Below are 15,838 nucleotides of genomic sequence, written 5' to 3'. Positions count from 1 at the left end.
AACTATGTTGTTTTGTGCATAACAAAGAGCTCACAATTGTGCAGTCAAAATGTAAACTAAAAGACGCTGAGCATAATAACATAGACAGATTTCACAGCTGCTCTGTTCCCAACTTCTACTGAGTGACTGACAGCCTGGAGTTTGAAATCCGCTTCGTAACCATGTCTCTGAACAGGTGCCATTTATGGTCCTTATACACACACAATACGGTAATATTACGTTGAAGCACAGTACGTATCACTCCGCGAGGTTCCTCGGTAGCCGTAATGCTCCGACAATCCATCAAGCGGTGCAGCTCCGTAGCTTACCAAAGTCGTACCAAAACATTTTTTGACAGATTGCTGAGCGCTGTGTATCACATAAAATCGGTTCGCGGTCATCAAGCACAACCAGAATTCATACAAAAGGCGCGCTGTCAACTTTTGAGAAAATGAAAGGATTTCAGGCCGTGCATGGCGTTAGCGTGGCTAGCTCGTTAGCGTGGTTAGCTCGTTAACACGTTGACACCGTCCAGCCCCACGCACGGGGCGATGCGCAGTAACTCATTAACGGAGATTTGCCGTGTCCATCTTGTCGCTGCCTGCAGGTGAAGCGATGGGGGAGGAGGGGGAGTTGTGTTCAGTGAAGGAGAGGCGAGGTCGAGTAACGTTGCGTAAAGAGAAAAGTGGACGAAAGAGAGGCAAACTTGCGGCTCCGCAACTATAATTATAACATAACATAGACTATATCGATATAAAGGATACTGTCACATCTTATATCTCGTATAAAAATATATCGATATTTTTAAAAAACTCGATATATCGCCCAGCTCTAACAAATATTCACATATTCACCCAACAAACAGAAATGAACACTAAACAAACACTCACACTCCCCAAACATACTAAATACCCCCCGGTCCAGGCACACACACCCCCAGAGGGGGAATATGCCTCCAGAACCAGGAGATGATTCCCTTTACTCTGGGGTAGAGACAAAAAGACCACCCAGTCCCACAGCAGCAGGGAGGCCCACCAGCCCAGACCCCAAACAGACAGCCAGCACTAGGGCTGTTCGATATAACGATATATATCGGATGACGATATAAAAACGTCTATCGTTTCATTTTACGCTATCGTTTGTTTCGTGGTGTCGCAAAATAAACTGTTTACGGCAATATTTTTTCATTATTTTGATGGTCACTGTAGTGGCTATATTAATTTCCTAAAGTTCTCTCTTTCTCTTGTATTTAATATAACCACACTACAGACGGACAAGCGCTTGTTTTTATGCGTTGTCGTTAGCAACAACGACGGTAAAACCACCTTGTGTCCGCTTGTTTATTTTCCACATAAACCTTTCACAATAAAGCTCAAGATCCTGTTGAGACTTTTCAAAATAAACTGAATCACGTGAAAGATGCAGAGTATTTACGGATGAGAAGCAAAAAAGAGCCGTCAGGTGCTAAAAAATAAACCTTAGACTCAAACGTTAGAACAGGCTTTTCCCCGCAGCACGCTGTGTAATAAATACTCACAAAGAAAACGGCGGCCGTTACAACCTATGTCTAAAAATGTATCGTTTCATGCATCAGTTAAAACACTCCACTCCAGGTACGCGACGCCCAGCTGGAAACACTTCACGCAAGTCGAGCTGCCCGACATTCACAGAATTTACAGAAAATGTTACATTTTTGTGATTTATATCATTATCGGACGATAGATGTCTTAATATCGGGATATGAGATTTTGGTCATATCGCACAGCCCTAGCCAGCACCTCCTCCCAGACGATTACCCCGAATGTTGGACAGCGAACGGTGGTGTAAGAAGACCCCAGGCCTCATACCGTCTGCTCATATGTAGTGCATGCTGTTCTGAAGTGCATTTAAAACAGGGGAGGGGCATGGTGGCAACAACCCTCTGCCAGATAGCAGCTAGTGTCAGCACAGTTTCTCCCGAGAACCCTCAATGTCTACATGTATTTAAAAGTGAGAGGCGGGCACCGACACCAGAGGTGAAGCTGAATAAACAGACCGCCCTCTGGACACGGTTCGGTGTGCCCACCCCCAAGGCCCTACATGTATGTGTCATGAGAGTGTAAGTAATGTGTATGTCTAAGTTAAGGAGTAAAATTGAGGCACAGGTTGCCAGGAGGGGACAGAGGAGGAATGCCTCCCCTGCACCTTAGTGACCCACCGTACCTCAAGGCCCTGCATCTGTGGTGGTGTGATGGAGCGGGAGAATGTACGCAAGTGGGTTAATGTTTAAACAATTCATCCATTTTTTTTTCAATAAGATTTGATGATGGGGTGGGCGGACTTTGACTAACAGCTAATACCTGTCTGGTTGATGATTTAGTACTTGACCCACCATATACATTAACATCTGGCTCAAACAAAAAACAACAAATGCATTTTAAAGCTGTATTGAATTTAGTTGAGTTTTTGCAGGAGGATGACACTGCTTGAGAGAGGTGTGTCATTTTAGATATTCCTAATGCAGCCTGACAGCAAGGTGCTTAGCTGTAGCCTTAGCCTAACCATAGCTCTGTAACACTAAAAGTATGTGATTTTTAGTGCAACTGGGAAACTGGGCTGTAATGAAGGTGTGATGTACTTCACTAAAAATGCTACTATATAAGATAGAACAATTTAGAGCCATTGCCAAAATTCTGGAAATTAGCCACCTCAACAGCAGTGTTACTCTACAAAAGTAAATTATTACTAATTTTTTCTGACTTTTCTTCATGCAGTCTATTACTCAATTACTCGCTGGAGAAAGTAATTTGTTACACCACTCTCTCGTTACTCTGTAAAATGAACTAAAACGCATTGTCACATATTTACCAGCCTATAAAACAAACCTTTTGTTACAGTTGCACACATCAACACAAATCTCTATCCTAGTAAGGACAGATATGCAATCTTTCTTTCAGTTTTTTTTTTTTGTTTTTTTTATAAACATGAACAGAAAACCTACAAAACACAAAGCAATGTCCATAATGTCCATATCTCCACTCATCAAAAGCTCTAACACTGTACAGCTCCTCCATTTTTCTCCTCTCATACACAAACTGAAATCAGTTGATTGGAGCGAAAGTACACAGGAAGGAAGAAGCATCTTATTATGTGATGCTACGTTATTGTGTATTATTATTTGCTAGACTTTTTTGCTTTTATAGAATGGATGTTTTATTTCTTGTGAGTAGGAGTAGCTCACTACTGTGATCAATGAACTTCCTCAGGGATTAATAAAGTTTGTTTAATCTTTTTTTTTTTTTCTCTGTGTGCCTGGCACACATATAGCTGAAGAAGCTTTGTAACTGTAATGAACAGGACTGTGTTACACTATTGGGTGAGATTCCTTTGTGATAAGGAAAACCTGCCCAGATTGATGGGTTCCTAACTTATATATTATTATGCAAGTTTATAAAGTTTAAACAAAATGTCTTTTTTCTTCTTCTTGTTTTTTTTTTTTTTTTTTTTTTTTTTTTACACTGAATTAATTTGAATGTCTGTAGTATTATAGTCAGGAAGTCAAAAGATACAAACACATTAGGTTCCTTGTTACAGTGGGAAAAAAAAGAGTAATCAAACTGACGACAAACCAGTTTACAATGTTCCACTATACTTTTCTCCTACCTAATTCCACGTCATCTATTATCATTTGCCACACACTGCATATTGAAACATACTGTATTTGGCAGGAAGAAAATCTAGAAGATGCTTACATGTGTTAAGCGAGATGTCAGTGTGCACAGTTTACTTCACATACAAATGGCAAAAAATAACACTTTTGAAACCATCATAGTTTCAGTTCTTCTTTTTCTAAAAGAAAGAAGTGCTGCCACCACTTCACACATAGCTACATTTCAGTTTGCAGTAACGTTCTTTCTCAACCTGCTTCATGAGGCCACGACTGCATCAAGAAAACCAAGCAAACCAGCCATGTGCATAACAGAATTTAGAGAGACACACATAAGATGCTGGGAAGGTTACTTACTGTTTTTTTGCTCCATGTTGCTGGGAATGTCTCCAGAGTCCCGGTGAAGACCAACAGACCAGTAGGACATTCTTCTTGGAGCTACTAGTTAGGTTAACCACTGTTAAAGGAAAGAGGAGGCCTAAATATATCTGTCAGACTGCACATAGACAATGTTGCTGTGATGTACAACAAACACATACTCTCTGAATTAATTAAAAAAGGTCATTCTACCAGTTGATTAGGCATAGTTAGCTGTGCAGCCCAAATAATACTTAAAAAAACAAAACAACAACTAGGTGTGCTAAAAGATCAAAATCAAAGAACAGACTTTCAAGTTGAATTCAAAGTATTTAACAAAGGCATTGCATGAAATGTTTAGTATTTAGAGAAATTGTGAAGCGCAGTCCACAATTTAACAAAAATCTTATTGGACAAACTACCATATAACAGAATACATAAAATCATTAAATATATGGATTGTTTTTATTACTTGGATGAAAATCCTTAGTCCTCATGACTACCTAAAGTATAAACTCCCTTGAGATGCTCTGCCAGGCTTATACTACAGTTATCTTCTGTTGTTCCTTGCTTGCGGTTCTCTCTGCCTTCAGTTCTGTCGGCAGAACTGAAGGCACGCCTGAAAAGCACGCCTCTATCGTGTTGACATTAGATGACTAACTGATTAAAATCCAATTTTTTTTTTTACCTTGAGAAACTCTTAGGTTGCTTCTGCTGTTTGTTTTAGTGTCATCTATTTGCACATTGTAGCGTTGCCCTATCCATTTTACAAGATATGGCTAAATATGAGCAAGAAGTATGGTGCTGTAGGATTATCCTACTACTCTTACCAGGACTCACATCATCAATAACCACTTGTGTTTGATGGGGGCACAGAGGTAGAGAGGGTGCCAAGCTGCTGTGTCTGTGTTTCAATTCTGATCCCCAAGGATCCCCAGAAGGGACCGGTTCCATCTAACTAACAGCCAATAACCTGCCTCGGGACCACATGTAATGTCCTATCAGGCATAATAGTGCCTAAGATAAACAGACATATGGCTCACTATATGAGCAGAGCAGTAAAAGGATGGGGATGTCGCGAACAACACTAGAGGCCAACTTCAAGCCAACAGCACAAGTCGCCATCAAGTGCGGGATTTACCAAGGAGATGTCCTGTCACCAGTACTGTCCTGCATAGGCCTGACCCCTGACCGAGGGCACTGACAAGACTGGCTATGGACACCGACTACTAGGGCTGGGCCATATCATACCGTTCACGGTAATACCGGTATAATGTTGGGCAACGATAAGAAAATGAAATATCGCGATAGAATATGGGTAAAACGCGCATGCGAAGTGCCTTTGATTTCATACGCACATGGCGGAAAAAGCACGGCAGCGACGGAGAATGAGAAGGGGGAAAGCGGATCGTTGAATGAAACGGATGAACCAGAATTGGTTTGTAAAAATGCTGCAACTTCAGTGATGTGGAACTGGTTTAGCTTTCATCTGTCAGATACACAACAAAGCACTATTTTTGGTAGAGCATGCTAGCGGGCCGTCGTTATTACGGTGTTTTTTGGAAAATACGGCACACTTAGAATCAATCCTTTGATTTTTCTGAAAATCGACAGTGCCCCTTATAATCCCGTGTGCCTTATGTGTGAATTCTGGTTGCATTTACTGACCTCGAAACGATTTAATGTGATACACAGCGCTCAAAAATCTGTCAAATGTTTTAGTACGACTTTGCTAAGCTACAAACCCGCACTGCTTGATAGATTGTCGGAGCATTACGGCTATCGTAGGCAGGAGCCTCGCCGAGTGATACGTACTGTGCTTCAACATAATATTACCATATTGTGTGTGTATAACCTCTTTTTAAGTTTTGTGGATATTATACATGGTTATGCTCAGGATATGTCAGCCAAGTTCCACTGGAAATGCCTTTTTGTTAAACTGTCAGCGAGGAATTTGCATTTGCACTGTTAAATTTTTATATAGCTTTAATGCACATAAAAAACAGCTGCTTGTTTAAGTGAAAATACATTGATGGGTTTTTTTTTGCACTATTAAAGTTGTGGAGTTGTAAAGTATTTTGCCTAGTGTCAATTATATCGTCAGTTATATTGTTATCGCAAAATTTCAAATGTATATCGTGATAAATATTTTTGGTCATATCGCCCTGCTCTACCGACTACAGCAATTGTTAATAGTCAAAACTGAGGGATCGCACAACCAGAAGACAACACTGCAGTCACAGAGGACAGCTACAAGCACCTGGAATCGCACAGGCAAATGGGAACCATGAAGAGACTACTAGGAAAGCGACAAACACCAAATACCTGCGGAGGGTCAGGCAATGTCCCGAGAAGTCGGATGATTGGGAAGGACAAGATCTGGGCAATCTACGCCTACACCCGTAGTCAGATACCCTGTTGGCCATAGGAAGCACTGACAAGGAAGCTCCTTACAGAGTTTCACCCCAAGTCCAGCACCTTGAGACTATACAGTAAACAGAAAGGAGGAGACCGAGGACTAGTGGGAGTCATAACCACTATCTAGCATGAAATACCAAACATCCATGTGCGCATCAGGAAGATGGCCTATAACTGTGCTTAGTAAATACCTCAGGCAACAGAAAGCTGGAAGGACAGGCCCCTGCATGTGTTCCATGCTGCATTTTCTAGCTTTAGTCTGGAGTGCCAACATGAGGTATAACGACTGTGACTGTAGCCGCCGACAGTGCAAATGTCTGTGCATGTCTCTGCTGTGTGGTACAGCAATTTTTATACTCTTTGCCAACTTCTGAATAATAACAATAATAATAATAATAACAATAACAATAATGACTGCTGGAACACAAGGTGCTTTCATTTGTGGGACATGTCACAGAAAATGGGTCAGACTTTGAAAAACACCCTTGTTACTTTTGTTTGTTTTGTTTGTTTTAACAGTAACTCCGTCAAAAAAAAGAGTTAATCAGACAAATCACGACAACTGAGTTACTGGTTTCTGCTTACCATGAGACACAACACATCTTGGCACAGCATTAATATCCAACTTACCGCATGCCTGAAAGGTCCAGTGAGAGACAGAGAGGGTTTTGCAGCTTTGCTGTATATACCAGCCGCGGATTACCTCACAACAATCTTTTACTGGACTTCCTGATTCCACGATAAAAACTTTCCACTCCGGACGAATTTTGAGCAGTCAGGTTGTTTAACACAGAGATTTCCGGTATTAATTTTCAAAATAATATCGATGCCTGATGTGTTTTTCAAAATAAGGTCCAGAAGCGTTGTAAAGGCTTGTAGAAACGCTTTTAGCACAAACACCTTTAAATTCCTATGTGAGAGACTTTATCAATCTCTCGAATAGTTCAGGAAGAATTTTGGCCCAAACGTCTTCGCAATGTTGCATCACTTCATTCAGGTTTCCAGCTATTTTTCCACACACCGGTCTCTTCAGCTCGTTCCACAACATTTTAGTCCGGCTGAGGTCTGAAATTGACATTTTCTTTTTCAAGGATTCTGCAGATTTGATAGTGTTTTTTGGGATCGTTGTTTTGTTGCATGATCCAATTTTAACCTAAGCTTGGTCTCGTGGACAGATGGCCTCACACAGTGGCGGTTTTTGATATGGGCGACATGGGCGCCTTCCATTTTCGAGGTGCGCCTGCTGCTTGCCGCACAGGGAGGGGCGAGGGATTCTCTGGCTGGCTGGTACGGCATTTAATAACCAGCTCGCAAAATAAAACTAAATAAAAACAAACCAACAACCACAAAAACAGAATACATTATGATATAGATTTATAATTTGCACCGATGTGTTTTCTAAATTCTATCACACACATATGCGAAAAGTGAGCGCGATGGCCCTCAGTGCGCCTGCTTGCTGCTGATGCTGTGCTGTTCAGGTCGATCACACAACCTGTCCAAAGGGGGGGGGGGGGGGGGTGCTTCCAAATGGAGCACATTTCATTCATAATGTTGTCAATCCAAGCCTGTTATGTATTAATTATTTTTTCCTGGGTTGTGCGAATCTCTGCACTAAAGTGTAGGTCTGTTAGGTTATGTTGTGGTGATTTTCGGGTTTGGGGATGGGTGTTGATACTGGAGTGCAAGATGAACACCAATGGAAGATTGACAAGAAAAGGTTAAAGCCATCAGGTGCTCAGTGTACAAAAAAAGAGAGAAAAGGAGGAGGAGAAACTAGCAAAAGATACAGGTAAGCAGATATGTCATTGGATGATGGCAGGTATTATGTATGACATGTATCCTGAACAAGATAACATTTCTGTTTACGTTTGTTAGCCACTTGGCAATCTTAGTAAGCAGTAGACAGACACTGATTGTTGATTTGTCTCCTATTCTCATTGTATGACGAATTATAATGGCTGCTTGTTAGCCGTTTACATACTATGCATACGATCTCTCTCTCTCTCTCTCTACACACACATAAAACACACACACACACAAACACACACACATATATATATATATGTATATATATATACATATATATATACACGGGGAACTCAATGTACAACACCAGAGGCCAGCTTCAAGTCAATAGCTAAAGTCAGCACCAAATGCGGGATCTACCAAGGAGATGCTCTGTGTCCACTGCTGTTCTGCATGGGCCCGAACCCCCTCAGTGAGATCATTAACAAGACTGGTTGCCGACTAGGAAATGGAGCAATCATCAGCCAGAGACATACATTCACTGATCCACACCACCAGGATATACAGCAGTGACATCGGAATGTTGTTTGGACTGGAGAAGTTTATCTGGTTAAATTCAGTATGGTTCTGACAACAGTTTTCACAATAAAATATGTTAATGTACAATCCTTAATATGCTTTATGTGTTTAAAGCATATGGTCCCATATAACATGCTTGACTCAATAAATGGAAGGAGCCAGGTCCTGTGGCTGCAAAACAAGAACAAATCATCACCTTTTCACCACTACATTTGACAGCTGATGTGAGGTATTTGTGCTGTGTTTGGGCTTCACCATATGTAGCACTGTGCATTATGGCTAAAAAATCTTTACTTTGGTCTAGTCTGTCTGAAGACAATTGTTGCAGAAGTCTTGTGGCTTGATCAGATGGCATTTTGCAAACCTAAGCCATGCTGCCATATTCTTTTTAGAGAAGAAACGCTTTCAAATAAGTCTTAATCACATGGTCTCACCTCAGAATTAATTTGCTGGGACAGTCAATCCTTGGAAGATGTGACAAATCAAATGAATTAATGACCTGTCATAAATGTCCTTCATATCTCTCCACTATTGTTCATTTGGTCAACTTCCTTAAAGCCTCTTCAGATATAAAGAAATCACATTCTTATAAAAGGCTCACAAAAGTTGTATTTTATTTTGTTCATTCTGAATTTCTATCAAAAGTACAAAGTATGAGAAAACAAGTGCTGCTACCTATGCAATGATAACATTCTTGCTATGACTAGTGCTAAAATGTAAATGGCAAGGTCAGTATTACCTTGTGTAGTACTGGAAACATTTGTTTTTTTTATATTTGAAATGAAATGAACATCTTCCTCAGCAGCAAATATTTATATTAGATTAAATTGGGTCAGAACAAAAAAGTCAATTTGCATACATCAGGAATACTGTAAATGAATGGTATTTCTGCCCAGTCTCCCAAATAAAAACAAATGACTTTGGATGAGTGGATGTTTTATTTGTTTGTGTCTCTCATAAAACCTTCTGTAAGGAAAAGAACAGACAAGGTTTACAGACACATCTATGTAGTCACATGACAGAAGATCATATCTGTTTCTTGTACTTTTCCCGTGGAGAATAACTGAGTTTCTGACTAAGAAACCTTAACTACAGGTTCAAAGGTGAACTGGCAGTCTACAAACATACCAAACTATAAATAGGGTTGAAGATTTGGAATACTTGGAGTGAACAGTATGGGTGTTAGAGAATTGTGATGTGGTCTCATGCGACAGGAAGTGCAGAGCACTCGATTTTCCCAGTTCTTCTCCGATGGTTTCTTTCACTTTGATCATCACTGTTTTCACCTCAGAGTATTCAGCAATAGCATATTCTCCACTGAGCAGACAGAGACAACACATGAGAAAAGTTAGAAAGTACAGATCCAATAAATATAATTAAAGCATATGAATAATGAAACAGCTGAGGCTTATACCCTCTAAAGGGAGTCTGGGGGAGGGGTCTCATTTTATTGACTGTCAGTTCTTTCATGTGTTCAGTAAAGATACAAACCTTTGCAACAGTCCATCCATGGTATAAAGCAGTGGTTCTTAACCTTATTGGAGGTACCGAACCCCACCAGTTTCATATGCGCATTCACTGAACCCCTCTTAAGTGAAAAATAAAATATGATTTTTTTCAAATTCAAGACATAGATATGTTTTTTACTGGTGCACAAAATGAGGTGTGCATGTCACAGCGGAGGCTCTGCCAAACCCCTGAGACCGACTCACTGAACCCGTAGGGTTCGATCGAACCCAGGTTAAGAACCACTGGTATAAATCAAATAAATAAACCATTTACTAATATTTAATTATTTGGTTTTCAGTTTGAGTAGAAATAAGCAAAGATTAACATTATAGTTAACCAGTACATTACATGTTCATTTACACAAACTTTAACATCCCTTTGCTGTTAGGACCATAAACAGGGACTTTAAGGGACTTACCAGACAGTGCCAGTCTCCAGTGCTGCAGACACTGATAAAGCTTTGTCCACACTTGTTGTAAAGCCTGCTGACACTAGGCCATACTGTGTGTGAGTTATTTGCTCTCTCTATGGCCTCCTGTTGGCTCTTAAAGCTGAATATACATTGCTCTGGACCAAAGAAACAGGAACGTATTAGTGAACATCAGCCAGATGTAAAGCATGTAAAGTGGTTCCCAATCTACAACAGTGTATACTATTGCCACTGAGAACAGAAAATGAAAGAGAAATTGCATTTTTTGTTAGTTATTCATGACTATGTTCAATACAGCAAAGACTTTCTTTCTGTTTTTGTTACGGTTTGCGGGGCAAGCCATGTGAATTATTAAAGGACCCAAGATGCAGGTAGCTTCTGAAGTGAGTGAGCTTTATTGTGACGGTGAGATAACAAACAAAGAAAAGAGCGGCGAGAAACAGAACTAGAAACACACTATACTGGGAGAACTAAACTTAAACAACAAAACCTGAACACAAGTGAAAGCAACTTGCAGGGAAAATTCACAGGATGACGGAGGGAGATACACAGACCAGAAAACACCAAATAACGCAGACAAACCAGCCATGCACACCAGAAAACACAGGGCTTAAAAACACACATGGCAATCAGGGGATGGGAAACAGGAGGAAGACACGGCTGGGAGTAATTGGACATAACGAGACAAGGGGAAGCGAAACCAGAAACAAAAACGAGAGACGCAGCCCTACAAAATAAAACAGGAACTCACACATGCAAAGACACAGACTAAGAAACCCGGACTTTACACAGAGGAAAATACAGACAGAATGACTAAACATTAAACTGAGGAAGAACAGAACCAAAAACCAAAATATATCACAACAATAGAAAACACAAAACACTGGGTCAAAGACCCAGGATCATGACAGTTTTTATACATTGTGGCGAGGTGTGGTTTGCGGCTGGTACTGTTTAAGTTACTCAATCAGTGCCAGCCTACCTGCCCTGCCAGCCTCTATGGTGCTCCCCCCTCAACCCACTGCACCACCCCTCTTATGCAGCAGAGCCGCAAACCACACCCCGCCAGTGTATAAAAACAGAAAGAGAATCTTTGCTTTATTGAACATAGCTAAGGGCCTTGCAGCTATTTTGTTGTGTGTTTTCTTCTTTATCATTAGTAACTATATATATATATAGATATATATATCGTTAAAATGATGTTAACGTTAACTGCATTAACGCGGCAAATCTCCGTTCTCAAGTTAGCGCGGATCGTCCCGTGCGTGGGGCTGCACGGCGTCAAGGCTTTAGCGCAGTTAGCTCAGTTAGGTCGTTAACACTCGACACATCATCAAGTGTGTCTGGGATTAAATGAAGAGACAGAAGGATGTGAGGAAGCCTACATCCACAGAAGATCGGTGGTTAGTTCTCCAAGATGTTTGGAACAACCTACCAGCTGAGTTCCTTCTAAAACTACCTAGAAGGATTGATGTTATTTTAAAGGCAAAGGGTGATCACACCAAATATTGATATGATTTAGATTTCTCTTTTGTTCATTCACTGCATTTTGTTGATTGATAAAAATAAATGATTAACGCTTCTATTTTGAAAGCAATCTTTGTTTACAGCATTTTTTCTCACCTGCTTAAAACAGACCCTTATTTTCCGCAGTATATGGCATACTTAAAATGCTTTAATTTTCTTAATTTCTTTTCTTATCTTCATTTATTCTTTTTTATGTATGAATTCTTGTTGTGCTTACTGACCTCGAATCGATTTTATGTGGTACACGGTGCTCAAAAATCTGCCAATACATGTTTAAGTACAACTTTGGTAAGGTACGAAGCCACACCACATGATGGATTGTCGGAGCATTATGACTACAGTAGTCAGGAGCCTCGCGAAGTAATCTGAGTCCAAAACTCCGTCCGCTTCAGGTTCCAAAGTCAAACGAACACTGCGGCATCACTGAGAATTAAAACTGTCTAAATTCTTTCATCTTTAATAAAATGATATGCAGTGGGGGGAAGCCTGGGAGCCATAGTCTCTGGGTTGCCTGTGATCCCGAAAATGATAGTCCATTCTTTTTTTTTTCTTTTTTTTTTTTGCCTGTCCCATTTGGTTCGTTAGCCATCAGAATTATTGTCTGAAGGCCAAGAAAGATGCCCAATGGATTTACTTTACCAAGTGGATCATCACGGCCTTGCTGTGTTGGTCCATTTGATTGACCTTTGTTGTTATTTATTTATTCTATTTTATTTTCAGTTGTTAGTCGGGACAGACATAACTGGGGGATAGAAAAGGGAGGAAGAAAGAAAGAGAAGGAAGGAAAGAAAAACAGATGGGAAGAGGGACAGTAAGAAAGGGCACTTAACAAAAAAGCCTCCTGGATCACTGGTTGAGAGATAAAAAAAAGAGTAAACAAGCAAAAGGAGAGCAACATAATAAACACAACACCATCGCAGTAAGTGTAAATAACAGTAAATACTAAATATTAAATGTTATTGTACAGCACGCAAGAGCGACAGGGCACACAATGTGCTTTCAGGTAGCAGCCAAGAAAGGTGTAGTTTGTGTCTGTGAACACCCGTGTGTACACTTGTATGCACACCTGTGTGGATCAGCACACTTGTGTTCAAAAGGTTTCTCCATGTAATGATCTGCTAGGGGGTGTGGGGAGCCACATCCTAGTCCCCTAGGGCATGAAGCAGGCATGGAGGAGATCCAGGCCCCAGACATCCAGAGGCCCCAGAATACGAGGACCCAAGGAGGACCATCGGAGGGGCAACCGTGGCACCCTCCTGAGAAGAGCTGAGGAGAGCCCCAGACAAGGGGTCACCCGGCAGCCATGGAGCAGAAGCCAGAGGGGGCTGCAGTGACATGCCCGTGGGCTCTGCGCCAGAGCGGACCAAGCTCCAGGCCCAGAGGCCAAAGGCCTGAGGGCCCCCCACCCCTCAGAAGGGGCCCGACCGAACCACAGGTGCCAGCCCCCGGCAGAGAGTGTGGTGAGGGGAGATAGGCCTTCATACCTTGGAGGGTGTGAAATGTTTCCAGAGGGGTGGAGTCTAAGACCCGACCTGACATATAGACAGAGACAAACAGGCACACACAGACACAAACGTGCATTTCCAACCACATGCACACATATACAAATACTCGGCACTCATCCAACATGGAGACAGACACAAATTGACACTGTACACACAATCACACTCCCCAAACATACTCTATACCCCAGGTCCAGGTACCCTCACCCACAGAGGGGGAAACCGCACCTAGACCCAGGAGATGTTACCCTTTTCCCTGGGGTGGAGACAAGCAGACCATCCCTGGCTCCACAGTAGCAGGGAGGCCCTGCACTCTAGATGCCAATCGGACAGTCAACTCCTCATCCCAGCCCCTCCGCTCCAATGGCTAACAGAGAATGGGGGTGTGTGAAGACCCCAAATCTCCCTCCACCCGCTCATATGTAGTGTTGCTGTATGCTATTCTAAAGTGTATTTAAAACATGGGAGGTCATGCTGCTTCCCACCAGAGGACAACAGGTGTCAACACGGCCTCTCCCGAGAACCCTCCATGCCAACATGCATTTAAAATTGAGAGGTGGGCACCGGCGCCAGAGGTGAGGTTGAATACACAGACTATTCTCTGGACACTGTAAAATGTGCCCAACCCCAAGGCCCTATATGTATGTGTTATGAGAGTGTGAGTAATGTGGATGTCTAGGTTGTGAAATAAAATTGAGGCACAGGCGGCCAGAAGGGGACAGAAGGGGAATGCACCCTAGTGACACACCTGCACCCCAAGGCCCTACATTGTGGTGGGAATGGGGAGGGAAGAAAGGGAGGGGCAAGTAGCCCCTCCCTGGGGCCAGTTCCCCCGCTGACCCCAGTAGACACCCCTGCTCTCTGGAATCTACCAAGGTCAGGGGGCCCAGGCCCATCCAAACGGGGGCACATGGCGGCAGCACCACCCTGCCCAACAGAACCTGGGGCAGCCCACCTGACCACACTGCAGAGAAAACCGCACCCACCCCATCCAATCATCTCCCAGACTACGCAAGACAATTGGTTAAGTTCATTCTCCACCTCTCCTATATCAACTGCAAAGTGAACTCCTGGAGAGCAGAGAGCTGGCCCCTTCCTTCCCTCCCCATCCTGCAAGGATTTAACAACCTCCTCACCAGTTGAAGAGCCCCCCAGTTCGGGGGCTCTGCATCAGAGGCCCCCCCGCACCAGGGCTGAGCCCCCGTGCACCCAGCCGCCCACAACCTCAGCGGCACAACAACCAGGACCCACTTGAAACACTTCAGAGTTGCATGCAGCTCCACCTGAAGCTGTTTATCATCTGGCAGATGACTAAGGTCAAAGTCTGCCGCATCAGCAGAAAGCAAGTATTGCTCACCAACCTCTTCCTCCTCTGGCCAGCTCAGGGAATAGAGTGTCCCAAGTTAAGCATTGTTTCTCTAACTTCTTGGGGAACCACCAGCTTCAAAAGTGAGCCCACCTTGTTAGGAGATCTGGGTTGTTGACCCAGAGTTTTGAGTTCTCATTAGGGCCCGAGCACTGAGAGTGCGAAGGCCCTATTGTATCTGCTCCGTTTATTATTATTATTAGGGCCCGAGCACTGAGAGTGCGAAGGCCCTATTGTATCTGCTCCGTTTATTATTATTATTATTATTAGGGCCCGAGCACTGAGAGTGCGAAGGCCCTATTGTATCTGCTCCGTTTATTATTATTAGGGCCCGAGCACTGAGAGTGCGAAGGCCCTATTGTATCTGCTCCGTTTCTTCTTCTTCTTCTTATTATTATTCAGGCAAAAGAAGGGCCTTTTTGAGGGCTTTAACATGCTCGAAAACTCTTGGAATTTTGCACACATGCCAGGTCTGGTGAAAAATTTTGTATTTTAATGGTTTTACATATGAGCACTGGGAAATGGCTCTAGAGCGCCACCTATGCCTTGTTAAATGCAGCCCTACGAACACATCGTTTGAGCTACATGTATGAAATTTGGCACACATGTGTATCATGCCAAGACGAACAAAAAAGACAATGGGACCATTGACGCAAACCCAACAGGAAGTCCGCCATTTTGGATTGAAGGTGACATTTTGGCTCTAATTTTGCCATTTCCATGCCTCGAACTTTTGCGAACTCCTCATTGGAATTTCATCGTACAAGCTTCATATT

The 15,838-nt window shown here is 42.4% G+C and overlaps 1 protein-coding gene and 1 long non-coding RNA gene across 4 annotated transcripts in view; both read right to left on the bottom strand.

Moving 5' to 3' along the window:
* Positions 1-7,596, bottom strand: part of lrrk1 (leucine-rich repeat kinase 1) — a 108,304-nt gene extending 100,708 nt beyond the window's left edge. The window contains exons 1-3 of one of the 3 annotated variants that reach the window (XM_019356013.2): positions 7,031-7,596; positions 6,308-6,467; positions 3,983-4,082 (exon numbers count right to left, since the gene is read on the bottom strand). In XM_019356013.2, coding sequence (XP_019211558.1) covers positions 3,983-4,052 — 70 coding nt within the window. In that variant the 5' untranslated portion in view covers positions 4,053-4,082; positions 6,308-6,467; positions 7,031-7,596. The remainder of the gene's footprint in view (positions 1-3,982; positions 4,083-6,307; positions 6,468-7,030) is intronic. The other 2 variants (XM_025910560.1, XM_019356012.2) reach the window with 2 other exon arrangements.
* A 1,916-nt stretch (positions 7,597-9,512) lies between these two features.
* LOC102076695 (uncharacterized) lies at positions 9,513-11,304 on the bottom strand. Its single transcript, XR_268481.4, has 3 exons — positions 11,158-11,304; positions 10,656-10,804; positions 9,513-10,045 (listed from the first exon to the last, which is right to left on the bottom strand). It is a non-coding gene; the product is annotated as an uncharacterized LOC102076695 (long non-coding RNA).
* Between the last annotated feature and the right edge of the window lie 4,534 nt (positions 11,305-15,838).

Source organism: Oreochromis niloticus, linkage group LG1 (genome assembly GCF_001858045.2).
Source record: "Oreochromis niloticus isolate F11D_XX linkage group LG1, O_niloticus_UMD_NMBU, whole genome shotgun sequence".
NCBI lineage: Eukaryota > Metazoa > Chordata > Actinopteri > Cichliformes > Cichlidae > Oreochromis > Oreochromis niloticus.
The sequence above is the reverse complement of the archived record's forward strand: the minus strand, read 5'-3'. Positions and strand labels throughout refer to the sequence as shown.